Source organism: Maniola jurtina, chromosome 12, assembly GCF_905333055.1.
Source record: "Maniola jurtina chromosome 12, ilManJurt1.1, whole genome shotgun sequence".
Lineage (NCBI taxonomy): Eukaryota > Metazoa > Arthropoda > Insecta > Lepidoptera > Nymphalidae > Maniola > Maniola jurtina.
This window is the reverse complement of record NC_060040.1, coordinates 2,560,916-2,576,883: the sequence shown is the minus strand read 5'-3', so window position 1 is coordinate 2,576,883 and position 15,968 is coordinate 2,560,916. Positions and strand designations below refer to the sequence as shown.

General features: G+C 36.4%; 1 protein-coding gene across 1 annotated transcript; it reads left to right on the top strand.

Moving 5' to 3' along the window:
• Positions 1–1,403: 1,403 nt before the first annotated feature.
• On the top strand, positions 1,404–15,658 carry LOC123870118 (spondin-1-like). Its single transcript, XM_045913286.1, has 7 exons — positions 1,404–1,775; positions 11,313–11,524; positions 11,841–11,945; positions 12,992–13,171; positions 13,610–13,866; positions 14,102–14,250; positions 15,434–15,658. Exons 1-7 carry the CDS (start codon positions 1,595–1,597, stop codon positions 15,625–15,627), a joined length of 1,278 nt encoding a protein of 425 aa, XP_045769242.1. The 5' UTR covers positions 1,404–1,594; the 3' UTR covers positions 15,628–15,658.
• Positions 15,659–15,968: the final 310 nt, after the last annotated feature.

Here is a 15,968-nt window from a genome sequence, read left to right as displayed (position 1 = left end):
CAATGCTATTTAAATAGTTCTTCCTCATCTGTTACTTTATTCCATTCGAGTGGAAGTTCTAAAGCGCCCTAAGGGGATATTGGAGTTCGAACAGGAAAGTTTCAAGTGCATAATATTCCCCTCTCTATTGCTCTCTAAGGGCCCGAATCTTAATGTTAGCCGAGTTATCGTCTGAACTTAAGCTATAAAGTTATATAATAGATAATAACTTATGCAACAAAATATTTGATTCCGAAAACATCAACAACTTTTTCAAACCCCTGACCACAAATTCATTGGGGTCATAGTCAAGCTTTGCACGCTATGCATTGCGGGTCTGAAAAATACTAAAGCACAAAAACTATACAAGAATGTATAAGGCAAATGTTTGGATTGTGTTTTGGTAGTAATCATTGATTTTGGAGCGCCACTAGTAATAACAGAGCTAAGTTTTTGATAGCGTTCGAATTACACCCTGTATAATCTAAAATTATTTTGTGTATCGAATTTTGCATGCTTTGATTTTCGGTAAACTCATCATTACACGGTTTTAATATTTTGTGCGTCACATACCTAATTGTTCCGAAACGGGCCGGGCTCTGATTGATATGGATCGTTAACGCCTTTCATCCCTGCCAATGGACCGAAGGATGACGGAGTGCATGGCAGATGTAACAGACTGACAGTTTGGGAAGTATGTATTTTCTTTACTTTTTTCTATTTCTCTTCTACACTATATTTTAAGACAGTATGAAAGACAGTATGATGAGAGTGGGCTAACCTGGAAGAGGTATGGCATTTTATATTATTTAGCCCTAATCGGTTTCTATATCCGACGTCGTAGCGTAGCCTTGTAATCTTATGTTGCTTTTATCATGGCCCATGAACATTAGCAGCACCAGAAGAACCATCAATGCAATGTTGGTTTTCAGGAATCTGTTGATCTGGCCATTGAATAACGTTTCAATTTTGAAATCTAGTGGGAACGCCACCGAAGCGAGTTGGTTCCATAATTTGAATGACTTCGGAAAATAGTATTAAAAATCCCATACATGATTACTCAGCCAATAGGTAGTGAAACGCATCGAACCGTCAGAGCTCGATCCATGGAGTCGTAGTGATTGATGAGTCGCCATTAAGAGGGCTCTTTCCGTCACTCGTTTCATACAATCGTAGTTCCAATTTCATTTGAATATTAAGCAACCAAAGCCCATGAAATTTTGCAGACATATTCTAGAAACTTACACTTTAGTTAAGTTAAGAAACTTTGTTATCTCTCAGGAATTCAGTCAACACGAATTTCCACTCCATTCATTCTGTTTATATTTAAGTTTGATGCAAATGAAACGGTTTCGGAATTTGCTCTCTCTAACAGGGGATCGTCACCCGAAGTTATTTCTGTCGCAAAGCAAACAGAACTCAAAATAGAAAAGTCCACGATCTCTCTCCACCGGCGGTGCACGCACGCGGAAATCGTACTAAAACGAAAATACCTAAAACTAAAACATTTTAGTGCTTGCCACCGTGAAATTAAACCGAAAAATCCCATTACGAAATTCAAAGTGTCCAATAAAGTTAAAGTGTATTAGTTTAGCAATAAACGCGTGCGTTCGCGATGGCGACGCGACCGCAAATGGCGGCCATCTTGTTTTTTATTGCCACGTGGGTAGTTTGTTTTGGGTGTGACGTTGATATGGCTGTTTATAAAGTGACAATGAAGTTTTTGTGGAGCGAGGAGACGTTCCCGAAGGATTATCCGTTGTATCGACCGAAGGCGCAATGGTCGCCAGTGTTTGGTTTGTATCCTGTATTCTCACTGTTCTAAAATCTTCAAGTTGCTCATACCTTCTGTTCTTTCTACCTATCTTAACAGGGCTTACTCCGTCTCTTACTCCATACAATCGTAGTCCCAATTTCATTTCAATATTAAGCAACCAAAGTCCATGAAATTTTGCAGACATTGTTCTAGAAACTAATATCTGTGCCTGTGGTGTTTTAGATTTTTCTAAAAATATGTAGTTTTAAAATTACAGGGGCTCAAAGATTTATTAGTATGTGAATTTTTAAGACCGCGTAACTTTGAAACCGAATATTTTAACGGAAATCTGGAAAACCACAGGCATAGATATTAGTTCCCGGAACGTTTCTACAAAATTCCATTGAGTATGATTGGTTAATATTCCAATGAGAGACGAACTACGTTTGTATGGAGCGAGTGAAGGAGAGACCCCTCTTAATTATTATTATTGATAACTCTCAGGCATGTAATTTTCCTTACGATGTTTTTCTCCACTGTTTTAGTAGGTAAATTAACCAAAAAATCTAACCTGAGACTTTTGGAACTAGACAAGGAACATCTCTGAGCTAGAGAGGTTTTAATAACACTTAAATAATTCGCAAGCGTCTTTCAAGGAAATCAAAAAAGGGACAGTAGACAATAGACGGGATGTCCGCTAATTCATTTTATTGTCGAAAAAAACAACAAATTCGTCGAAGCGGCCATTACACAAGTTTCGTTTTTGTCAGCATAATTTTTTTTGTCGAAAACACGCCTTTGCGGAAACCTTTATTCTTCTAACTAGATGATGCCCGCGACTTCATCCGCGTGGATTTAAGTTTTTCCGTGGGAACTCTTCGATTTTCCGGGTTAAAACTAAAATAAGATCCATGCCAAAACTGCTTTGTTGTAGCGTGATTGAAGAACAAACTAACAAACCAAAAACACACTCTTATTTATACCTAATTACTTATGCCCGCAACTTCGTCCGCCTGAACCACACAAACTTCCAACCCCTCTTTTACCCCCTTAGGGGATTATTTTCAAAAATCCTTCATTACTAGCGAAACTTGAACGTAAGCCGCACAAAGCTCTTCGTGCGTTTCCATGAAAAGTTTTCTGCGATTTGTTTCCCATAGTCGGAGAAAATAGATTAATCAAACTCAAAAAAAAACGATTATTTATCTCACTTTGTATCAACAGACGGACCGGTTTTTTAAATTTTATTATATGTAGAGAATACTTATGTAATTAGAACAATCGCCGAGACAATAGCGTCGGAATGTCTTTGAAGGGGGACTAGAAGGAAGTTTTTCTTTTATCTCCGAAGTTAGACGACATTTCGTGGCTTTACTTGTAGCCCGAGAGCTGACGAAAGATTTTGAGGAAATGCTGGAAGCTGTAATGTAACCACAACCTTTCCTGAGTAAGGCAACGAAAAACTCGTGAATTTCGATTTTTTAATAATATATTTCAAAGCCCAGTTTTCTAAACAAAATGTTGAAAAAGTTTTTGATTTTGAACATAAAAAGGCAGAAAAATATTCTACCACAACTTATTAGTTTTCAGGTGATGTGGTTAAAATTGTTTTCGAAATATGTCAAAATGTTAAAAAGTTGAAATTTTACAGTAGGTACCTACTGTTTTATACTATAACTAACTGACCCGCCCTTACCTGTAAAATTAAACTAAAATTCCCAAATAGTCAACCCACCAGCAACTGGCAAGGTCTTGGTTTTCAGTTGAGGTACAAAAATCAAATTTCAAAGTTTTAACTGTTTGCTTAAGCACCCCCAATATATTTTGTACAGCTTTTCAACTAATAGATGACATTTCGTGGCTTTACTTGGCAGAGACACAGAGATAAAACGGTATTTATTTGTATTCCCTTCAACCTTTGGACTAAGGGCGATATTATCTTGAGCTTTTCATTCCACCTGATCGTAGCGTCTGCTTAAAGTGGGTACTTACTTTAAGATAAGGAGTATTGGATCTAGATAGGTTAACAGCCAATTCCAGTAATGCGAAAGGGAAATAAGTACGTTTGGTGACCTCTTCTGTAATGAGCGATCAAGCAGCTATTCTTAATTTCGATTTCTGATTAGTGTGTACTCCAAAAAACATTGAAGGGACTAAATAAACATATTTTTCACCTAAGTACAGGAGTATCATGAGAAATTATAGGATAGTTATAGGATATAATTATAGGATATAAGGAGTATTGTCATGATTAGCATAGCTAATATTCTTTAAAAAAAAACGACCCACAGTTCTCATGTAGCTTCAAATCCCTACAAAGTAACTAGAAACACAAACGAGACAACTAGTAGTAGTAGTAGTATTAGTACTACTAGTAGAGAATAACTAGTAGTACTGACACCTCGCGGTATCCTATAATATTTCCTATAAGATAGTCTTAACTATATTATATTGTAATAATTCTTTTAACATTAGACGCAAAATAGCTAGAGTTTTTGGAGATGGTTGAATTTTGCAATAATGCTTCACAATAATATTAGACGCCTTTAGGTTAAAGTTGGGTGTCTGGCAGGGGGTTGCCACGGTACTAAGTTTTGGCAATGTATGACGTGATTTCTAATACTATTCTGAAGAAAATATAAAAACATCAGACTTTTTTCTTCTCTCTGGGCTGGTTTCCGCACTTAAACGTTTCCGTCTGTTGTGCGTAACATCAGACTTTATACTTTGACTTAAGGTTTCTTACACCTTCGTTACCATCTCCCAAATCAACCATAAGCCAAACTTCATAGTCGCTGATCCTTCCTCCCTGTGTTGGGGATAATACGCAGAGAAACTTTCAGCTTGTATAAAATAACGAAGATCCCTCTCTATAAAGAGAGATAGGTAGATATCTCAATGCCTAACAGCTACATTGAAACAAGTGTAAATTAAAAATTTATAACACCACCGACAAGTGAAGGTTACAGTAACTAGAAAAGAGCTGATAACTTTCAAACGGCTGAACCAATTTTCTTGGATTATAACTTAGAACACTCTCGATCAAGCCACCATTCAAACAAAAAGAACTAAACTAAAATCGGTTCGTTAGTTTAGATTACGATGCCACAGACAGATACACAGATACAGAGATACACACGTAAAACTTATAACACTCCTCTTTTTGGGTCGGGGGTTAATTAGTAGAAAGTACATGGAGAGCAGAAAAGAGCTTTATACAATTAGGCGCAGACAGATCCGCCGTGACCAGGGTGCCAAGTAGATTCTATTATGTTATGATATTGAATTACCCGATAGATACAAATCTTCGAGCACGTCGCTCCTTCGTGAAAGGCATTTGTCCTTTTTCCCCGGGAAAAAATCCTTTTGTCTGTTTTCAATCAAAAAGGCGAATATAGGGCTGTGAATTTAATTCTTTACCATTTTAACAAGATTTTTACGACATCGTTCCGTACATTTAAATGAACTTGTGTTTTAACGTTTTTTTTTATATAAAACCGCTGGTTTGTTATATTATGATGATGGAAATTGGAGTAACAGTGACCTGGAAAAGTTTCCTCTAAGCAAATTGATTTTTAGCGCTATTTGTAATAAATAAGACAAAGTTATTGACAAACTGTTACAATTTTACAAAAAAATATGGATAACAATCTGGTTAAAATCAGCGTGAATTTAACTCATACCTAGCAATGCGCAAAACTGCAAAATTACTTCGTGCAGATAACTAAATGGTTAATTTTAAGCAACCACAAGCTTCTTATTGCTGGTTCGTTTCGCTAAGAAGGTAATTCAGCACTAATGATCGATTAATTGGACTACCAATTACAAAAATCTATTAGATGTACCTATTCTAACACAATGTTCTGTATGTCGTACAAATTTAACAATTTCGACCATCAAAAGGAGTACAATTGTACCTACTTTGAATAAATGATTTTGACTTTGACTTTGACTTAACACTTGAAATTAAGATAATTTTACAATTTAACCGGCACTATGCAGTGTGATATGGGCATTAATAAAGTAGAGGATCTAAAACGGACTGTTCAGTTCGCAAAGAGAACGTAAATCATACACAATTGCACCGAATGTCGCCATATTCCAAAATTAATTACCTCCATAAAATCGAGTCCCCGTAGTCGGTACATTACCGTGATTGTGAGAAAATATATATCACCTGGACTCATTATGTTCATGAGAATATGGCGTTCTTTGAATTTCGTATGAAATATCTTTATTGGTTCAGGTCGGGCCAATTTGACCGTTTATTATGAAGAAAAATCTTACTTTAAGTACTTTTTTTTTCATTGAAGCCAAGTTTTTCTGTAGTAAATAACGTTTGAGATGTAAAGGATGGGTTCGATGTTAATTTTTTTATCGACAACATTGATTTCATAACTGACCAGTAAATGCTTCATGGATGACATGAAAACGTAAATAATGATGCACCTAATAGCTATGTAAAAAGAATACAGCTTAGGTACTCTTTTTTTCTCTCTGATATAACAAAACCTTGAATAGAGTATTGAAATAAAGTGGGGAATAGTTAAGAGTACCCATATTCTTACATTGAAGAGCTGTCACTTGTACCAATAATCCTAGATACTACTAGTACTAATTTCTAGTAAAAACGCAAATTTCACTTAACCGTTAACTCCTAAAGACACTACTTTGATATTTTTGGCGTAATTTTACCTTTCTAGCCTTAAATAATTGTTTATTTCTGAAAATGCTCAAAGCATTAGTGTTTTAGAAACTATTTTGAGTGTTAAAACTTTTGATAACCCTATGTAGTATTTCACTCAGTCACCAAAGATCAATATTCAAAGGTAGCCCGATGCGTTACACCAAATAAATTTCCTATTAGGCGATGAATTCCACGTCACATACCCACTAGATTGAGGTCGCTCTCCTTTTACCCTCGCTTGCTCGACAATTTTGGCAGAAATTCTTTCACTTTTATTAGAAAAACTTGTATAAAATCTATTTCTACTGCATCTATAGCACACTGTATATTATTTGTAATACCTACCTTATTTAACTTCAGTAATTAGTTCAGTTGTTAATTCAGTTTTCTTCTCCAATTTTAATATGGGTACCTTCAAGTCAAGAGTGAATAGGCATCTTCTAGGCAAGCGCGCTCCATCTTAGGATGTATCATCACTTGCCAGTAGGTCTGATCACTCTAATTGCAGCCAATCACTAAGTAGTCTATTAAAAAAAGCTCCAGTTGTCTACGTCCATACTTAGCTGGACATAGATTGGTTGTAAGGAATCTGCTAAGGAGCTACTATTGTAAGCCAAACTTATCGTCATTTTTAGTTTAGTATACCTACTATGTATTTCTAAACAAACCTCAGCTATCCATAGTTTAATAATAGATCTTTTTTGAGGTTATGTGCTTGATCATGCTTTTGTGGAATCTAATATCAAATCCTCTTTGCCTCTCTGCAAAAATGCCTCTTTCATCCTATTGTAGTATTTTTAAAGACCAGATCTTTCTAACTTATAATAAAACGATGCGACGTCTTTAGTTTTCCTAATAATAGACTGGGTCATTCACCCCGGCTAATGATGTAAAGATTGGTGCCAAAAATTTAAGGTGCCCTTTGAAAACTCGGTAGGAATGACGTTCCGAACCAATGGTAAATTCTTTGAGGATTTAAAAGCTCTTATTATTATTATTATTATTTTAGCCTACCTCTATTTTTTTTTTTTTTTAATTATTTTTTTATTTTTATTTTTTTGTAATTTTTTAATATATTTTTTCCTTTCTTTTTTGTCTTTTTATATTTTTTCTCAATATTATGTATACGTAGGTAAATATATATTTTTTTTTCCTTCAAATTAGTAAGTATAAATACACTTTTTTTTTTTTTTTTCTTCAGAGGTCATCCCAAATGCGGGCAAAGGCCTCCCCCCTTTTCTTCCAGTAATCTCTGTCAGCTACCAGGCGCGTCCAGAGCACTCCAAGGCCGTCGAACTCCTCCAGCTCTGCGCGCCACCGCGTGCGGGGCCTGCCACGGCGCCGCGCTATGTAGCGTGGACACCAGACTGTGCTCTCCCGCGTCCACCTGTTGTCAGATTGTCGCATTACGTGACCAGCCCATTTCCATTTCAGTTTTCTCGCTTGTCTGATAACATCGATCAACTTAGTTCGGTTCCTTAGGCATTCGTTTCTTAATTTATCTACCAGCCTCACTCCGAGAATACTCCTTTCCATTTTCCTTTGTGCTATCTTTACTTTCTTGATCTCTTCTTTATTTAGTGCCCAGGTTTGTGCTCCATAACTCAAAATTGGCAGTATACATGTGTTAAATACTTTCGATTTAGTGGACAGTGATATTTTTTTGTTTTTAAAAATGTATTTTAAGCTCCAGTACCTTTTCCACGCATTCGAAATTCTTTTATTTAGTTCGTCGCCTTGGGTAGAGCTCTTGAACGATATCGTTTTTCCTAAATACGTAAAACTATCTACTGTTTCTAGGATATCATTCTCCAGACTTATAGAGGTCGAGCAACCTGTGTTGGACATGATCTTAGTTTTACTTTTATTCATTTTTAAACCGACTTTACCACAGTGTGTATTTAGTTCGTCTAACATTGCTTGTAGGTCTTCTTCGTTGGTGCTAAATAACGCTATGTCGTCTGCGAATCTTATATTGCTCATATATCTGCCATTAATCCTTATACCTTTTTGATGCCATTTTAGCTTTCGGAAGATGTTTTCCAGAACGCAGTTGAAAAATTTTGGCGATAAGCAGTCACCTTGCTTTATTCCTCTCTCTATTTTCAGTGGTTGTCCTAACTGATCAAGTTGTATCCTTGCTGTGCTACGTTCATACATTTTTTTCAGTAGCCTTATATATTTATGCGGTATACCATCTCTCTCTAAGGCTTGCCATAGGTAACAGTGCTCTATTGAGTCGAAGGCTTTGGTAAAGTCAATGAAGGCGATGTAGAGCGGTTGTTTATACTCCTGGACCTTTTCTACCAGCTGTTGCATTGTATGTAGATGATCGTTCGTACTATAGCCCTTACGGAATCCCGCCTGCTCCACCGGTTGTTGTGAATCTAAGATTGGTGTTAAGCGTGACAGTAGCACTTTTGCGAAGATCTTGTAAATGTTGCTGGTCAGAGTTATGGGGCGATAGTTGTTGACGTCGTTAATACTTCCTTTTTTAAATAATAGTGTAATTGTAGAGTTCAGCCATTCATCAGGGACAGTTTCTTGCTCAAGGATATCATTAAAAAGATTCGTTAACACCGTACTCAGCTGATTAATGCCAATTTTTAACAGTTCACATGGTAATCCTTCAGGACCTCCTGACTTATGATTTTTTAAAGTGCTTATAGCTTTCTCTACCTCTCTTGTGAGGAAAGGAGGAATTTGGTCAGCGTCTCCAATTGATGGCATCAGGGCCGTTCTCTGGTCTTGTGACATTCGGCTTCTATAGAGTTCAGAGTAGAAGACAGTGGCTTCCCTTACTATGTCCTTTCGGGCCCGTAGAGCCTTATTGTTAGATTTGGTTCTTTGTTCCAGGAAGGGGATCCACTTTTTTCCCAAACTAAAATGCCTTTCTAGACGGGCTATTGAAATGTTGGTTTTCGTAAATATTTCTATATTACTATTCTCTTCTCTTCTCATATCTCTTCTGATAAGTTTTTTAACTGTTTTATTTAATAAGCGGAGCCGCTCATTTTCTATATCGGACCTGTTTGTAACTGAATTAAGTAGAGCCCTTTCATTTATTTTAAGGATAGTTTCTGGTGAAAAATTTGATGTTTTAGTGACAGAGTGAGTTAGGTGTTTTTTTGCTGATTCTTTTATGTAGTTTAAAATTTTAGTGTATTTTTCTTGAATGGTTAGGTTACTCTGAAATACATTTTCCTCTGACGCTTGCAGCTCTGCCTGGTATAGTTGGTTTTTGATTTTATTATTATACATATTAATTGATTTTTCATTGTTACAGAAGTCCCTTCTTGCTCTATTATTTATTTTCATTTTGCATCGAACTATCCGGTGATCGGTATAGAAATTGAATTTGTTTATTATCCCTACATCATGATATCTGGAAACTTGTCTAGCAATTACAAAGTCTATTTCTGATTTGGTGATAGAGTCTGGCGATAACCAGGTCCATTTTCGGTTAGCTCTTTTCTTAAAAAATGTATTTAGAATTTTCAGGTTATGTTCTATACAGAAATCTATTAATCGTTGGCCATTCATATTTCTCTTATCAGTGGAGTATTGACCTATAACTGAGTGCTCGAATTCTTTCCTCTTCCCAATTCTCGCATTAAAGTCGCCTATGATCATCAAGTTAGCTTTATTTAAATCAAGTTCTTTCGCAATAGTCCCTAGTTTATCATAGAAGTTGTTACACTCTTCACTAGAAGCTTGTTCCGTAGGAGCGTATACCTGGATTAATTCAAGGTTCTCCTTACTTGAAATTTTGAATGTTAGAGTTGCTATTCTCTCTGAGATTCCTCTAAACTGAACAATATTCTTTTTCCATCTTTTGTGAACACAGAAACCAACACCATAAAGTCCTTTCGTTTCACCAAAGTGGTAGAGTATATATTCTCCATATTCAGTGATATCTTCGCCAAATCTTCTAGTCTCACATAGTCCAATGATGTCCCAGTTTATTTCGGCTAGGGCCTGGTTTAGCTCAAGTAGTCTTTCTGTACTTTGTAGAGTTCTCGTATTAAGGGTTAAGATGTTTAAATAATTTCCTTTTATGTGTTTGTTACATATACTCTGAAGTTCGGGGGGGTGGTAGTCGCTGACTCCCTCGGTCGGAAAAGCTCTAGTAAAAGTTTATTTGAATTAAAAAAAAAATTATTCGATTCTGAACATTTGTTTATAGATAATTCAAAGACATGATCATGCACTTTTGAGAGTTTGGGTCCCAGTTCAAGGGAAAAAGTGATTGGGTTCTCTGTCAAGATATTTTAGTAGCAGGCTGGGGTTGAGAAGTCGCCACTGTTACGTAAAATCATTGCTCCTGTACAATGACCTTCTAGTCATTGCTCCTGTACCTAATCTCTTTCCGGTCATGATTGATTGCCGTCCCAATAGAAGATGAGAGTGGGCGAATAGAGAGTGCTAATAATAAGAACTTCACTGAATTTTGCATCGAAAGAATTTTTAGATTTGCCGTTACACAAATTGAAACATTGTGTTACACAACAAAATAGGTACGAGGACATTTCGAGGCTATTACACAACTCATGAAAGCAGCCGGCTGAGCTTTCAGTTTTCCACAAGATGATATAGTGTATTAAAAAGAGCAAAAAAGAGCAACAGTTGAGTTTCTTGCTGACTCTTGTCAGTGGAATTTGTATTCCGAACCGGTGGTAAAGTCACAGAGAAAGTGATAATTTTGTTTAAGTTTACGTAGTTAATTATCACCACTACTATATCATCCTTCAAATCTAACAAATCGGACAAACAAAAGGTGTACAATAGTACACCTATTTTGAATAAATGATTTTGACTTGACTTCTTATACATGTTTTTTTTAGGATTTTTGATTTACGTAATAAAAATGTTCTAATGGTTTGTTTCCAGGCCAATCTCATAACAGTTCCTACCATCTATACCACATCGGTGAAGTAGCAAGAAAGTCCATAAGAACCTTTGCTCAGTTCGGCAAACTTGACGAGCTGGTGGAGGAAGGTGATGATGAACAGAAAGTGTACGACCAGTTCTCAGCTCCGGCTGTGGCTGAAGGGACTGGAGAAACGGAGAACATGGTGTTTGTTGATGGAGAACATAGTTTAGTAAGTTTCAAATTATTATTTTTATTAATTCAAATGATTAAAAAAATAAGTCCAGGCATGCTTTTGCCATATCAGAGAATGAACCTCCTCAAATGACTTTATAAAGATATAATCAATTGAAAAAGGCGATTTTTTTTAGTTCAATACGTATTTTTTAAGTAAGTTAGAATAATAAAACCGACAACTAATATAAAAGCAGACAGAAATCTAACGAATTCCAGCCATCAACTATTATATTTGGATTACCTTCTATGGATTTTTGGATTTTTTGGATTTTTGGATTTTTGACCTATACATTGTAATTTGTTTTTTTTAGATTTCAGTAATTTGTCGTATCATCCCGTCACCTGACTGGTTCATAGGAGTGGACAGCTTAGACTTATGTATTGACTCATCGTGGGTGGACCAAATTACACTGGATGTAAGTTTCAAAACGATAATCTAACCTATCTATACTAAACTAATATTATCAATGCGAAAGTGTGTTTGTTTGTCCATCTTTGACGCCCTAACGAAACAACCTAGCGACTTGATTTTTAACCCCCGACCCAAAAAGAGGGGTGTTATAAGTTTGATGTGTGTATCTGTGTATCGGTGTATCTGTGTATCTGTCTGTGGCATCGTAGCTCCTAAACTAATGAACCGATTTTAATTTAGTTTTTTTTTTCTGTTTCCCACCTTGGCTTGATCGTGAGTGTTCTTAGCTATAATCCAAGAAAATCAGACCAGCCGTTAGAAAATTATCAGCTCTTTTCTAGTTACTGTAACCTTAACTTGTCGGGGGTGTTATACATTTTTAATTTACGCTTGTAAAAACCTAAATCCACGCGAGCGAAATCGCGGCCATCAGCTAGTAAACTATAATATGACTCATCATTAGTATCTCAACATATCAGAGATCGAAAAAAAATACAGTTGTTCATACATCATTAGTTGTTCATCATAATCATTTAATGTTATTTTCTTCTTAATTTAATTGGGCCACAACTTTGTTCTTTATTACATTTTCTCCGTAGGGTACCTTGTAAACCTTGAAATGTTTTCTTTGATACCGTAGATGGCACAAATGGAAAGAAACTGACCACCATGTCACGGGTTATACTAGTTTGGGAGTTGAGGAAAATCTATATCTACCTATACTAATATTATAAATGCGAAAGTGTGGCTGTCTGTCTGTCTGTCTGTCTATCTGTCTGTCTGTCTGTCTGTCTGTCTGTTACCCTTTCACGGCCCAACAGTTTAACCGATTCTGAGTTAGCTTATATCCCGGGGATGGACATAGGCAACTTTTTATCCCGGATAACCAAACAGTTCCCACGGGATCTTCAGAAGCCTAAATCCTCCTAGTCCTAGTAGACGAAGTCGCGGGCATCCTCTAGTTTTAAATAAAATTGTTTTTTTTTATTATTTTGGAACAAATAAATATTTTTTTATTTATATTTTCAGTTTTCATTATTATGTTTTCAGCTAGAACCGCTCGATGCTGGTGCTGCAAGTGGTCTGACCTTCACAGCTCCTCGCTGGGAGACTTCACCTCCTGATCCCGTAACCAAGCACGGCCCAAGACATCCCAACCATCCTGCTGCTGGTTTCTACTATCCTTTACTGAGAGAATTGCCGGCTATAGCAAAAGTTGAGTTCGCAAAGGTAAGACAATACGTTTTTAAGAGGTCTGAGTTAGAGAAAATATTAATAATATTGTAAACTGAAGTTTTAAAAGAAGCAACAGCTGAGTTTCTTGGTGATTTTTTGTGGTTTCTACTACAAAAGACCACCCAGGCAGAGGTATGGTAGGGACTAGTAAAATATTATTTGAATACAGATCTTTATATTTCTAAGTATTTCTAAGCAGGCTCTACTCTAAATCGTGATACATAATATGCAAATAAATCGTGATACATAATGAGATACATAATATCCTCCAGGATAATCCATTAGCACATAGTCTACTTTTTATCGCGGAAAATCAAAGAGTTCCCACGGAATTTTGAAAAACCTAAATCCACGCGGACGAAGTCGTGGGCGTCAGCTAGTAACCAAACATAGATAAACCAAAAGTTACCTAAATTTTACGTTAATTTTTAGGTAAAAGAGTACACGACAAAGGAATTAAACGATATGGCACGTAAAGAACTGCTCTTAAGCCTTAAACGGAAGGACAGGCGTAAAGGCACGCCACGGAGGAAGGTGAACTTGGTCGAAGAATATCAACCAATACCAAGAGAGATTACCACTAAGAGCGATGTAGAACAGTTGAAGGATCTAGAAGAAGACCCGATCCCAACAGAAAAGTACAATGCGCAGGATAATAATGTTATCGTGGTTACAAAATCACCTATCACGTGAGTATTTATATCTGTATCTCCTAAAAAATTTAATTCTTTGTTTGATACTTTAAAGAAAATTAACGATGATGAAATAATTTGTATCGAGGTACATTCAAAATTAATGAAAAAGTTAGACCATTAAAAGTTGTAATTATTTTTTTCGCGTTTAAGTTTCGTGTCAGTTTTTTCAGAAAACTGCAAAAGAAAAAGAAATGTTTAGTTAAATTCGAATTACTATGCTTTTTTTCAGAACAACAACCGTTCAAGAATTTGACACTGGGCTCCAAAATATGGACGATGTAGTACTAGCCGTGGCTCATGGTAAAAAATTAGGGCTTGGGAAGCATCTGCCACGACATTTCAGATCTCGTCTACACAATGCTGTAAACAGAATCCAACGTAATTATTATAACTTGTCTTATTATATTTAGGGCCTGTTTCACAACCGCCAGATAAACGGATAAATCTGTCATTTTGACAGATTTCCAATACAAAACCTGTCATAACGTCACATTTATTCGTTAGATAAAGTGTATCTAGAGGTTAAACAATCCTTAGGTTTTCTAACTCTAACTCGCTTAAGTGGAATTTCGGAAAATCGGTGAAGGGGTAGAATTCCCAAAAATTCATCATTTTCTTAATTTTTAATATGCCAATCTGTCTTTTTAAAAAGCCCAAATGCCTCTCATACATCGTCATGTATTTGATCCATCACTGGCTCATTACTGAGCACGGATCTCCTCTCAGAATGTGAAAGGTCATAGTCTACCACGCTGGCCCATTGCGGATGACAGACTTCACACAACATTACCGAGAACTCTCAGACAAGCTGAATTCCTCACGATGTTTTCCTTCACCATTGAAGTGATATTTAATAACCTAAAACACACAAAACTCCAAAAAGTTGGAGTAGAAAAGAAAAGTTAGCGATTTTCTGTGTTCAGTTGTTCAGACGTTTCATTCCGCGCATTCCGCGTATAAGATGCCAAATGAAAGAACAACAAGTGTAAATTAAAAATTTATAACACCCCCGACAAGTGAAGGTTACAGTAACTAGAAAAGACCTGATAACTTTCAAACGGCTGAACCGATTTTCTTGGACTATTCCGCCCTACGATCCCTACGATCCAAAGTATCCGAGTTTTCCAAAACATCATTTTCAAATAAATAATTATGTACCTATCTAGGCAACGTCCATCTTGACAGCTTGACATTTGTCAATTGACATAATATTATGAACCTAACGGTTATCTAACCTTTTCTACAAGAAAACTAGAAAAGAGCTGATAACTCTTAAACGGCTGAACCAATTTTTTTGGATTATAACTAAGAACACTCTCGATCAAGCCACCTTTCAAACAAAAAAAAACTAAATTAAAATCGGTTCATTCGTTTAGGCGCTACGATGCCACAGACAGATACACAGATACACAGATACACAGACACACAGATACACAGATACACACGTCAAACTTATAACACCCCTTTTTTTGGGTCGGGGGTTAAAAAATGAGCCATTTGGTATCACCGTTAGACACCCAAGCCTAGGGCTCATTATTCAATCAATTTGTTTACTTTACAGCTGACGACTGCCTCGCATCAGAATGGGGAGAATGGTCACCATGCTCAGTCACCTGCGGTTTTGGCAACAAGTACCGCCACCGACGAGTGATCAGAGAGAAGAGGAAGAAAGGCCGCGACTGTCCCGCTCTAACGGAGAGAAGACACTGCGGCAACATCAACTCTTGCGCACATATTGATTATTTTGAATGGTAGCCTTTAGTGTACTATAATTTATAAGTAAAATTTGAATAAATTATGAGTATTTAACAGTAGTAAAATGAAGGTGTTTTACTCTATTAATATCCACCATGGTATAATCTAAAGGATCTCTATGGATCTTAGCCTAAAATTCTATATTCGTTGTTGAATTATACTCGTATCTCTACGCTTTAACAAAATACTCTTAGGCTGAGATCTATAACGAGCGTTATCCCGGTGACATAATCTGTCTCGTTTTAACTGAAACTTAAGTCTAAATAAAGTCAAAGTGCACTCTATAGATTTCAACCTAAGGGTAGAAGACAGTTAAATAATTCTGATTAAAACCCCCCTTG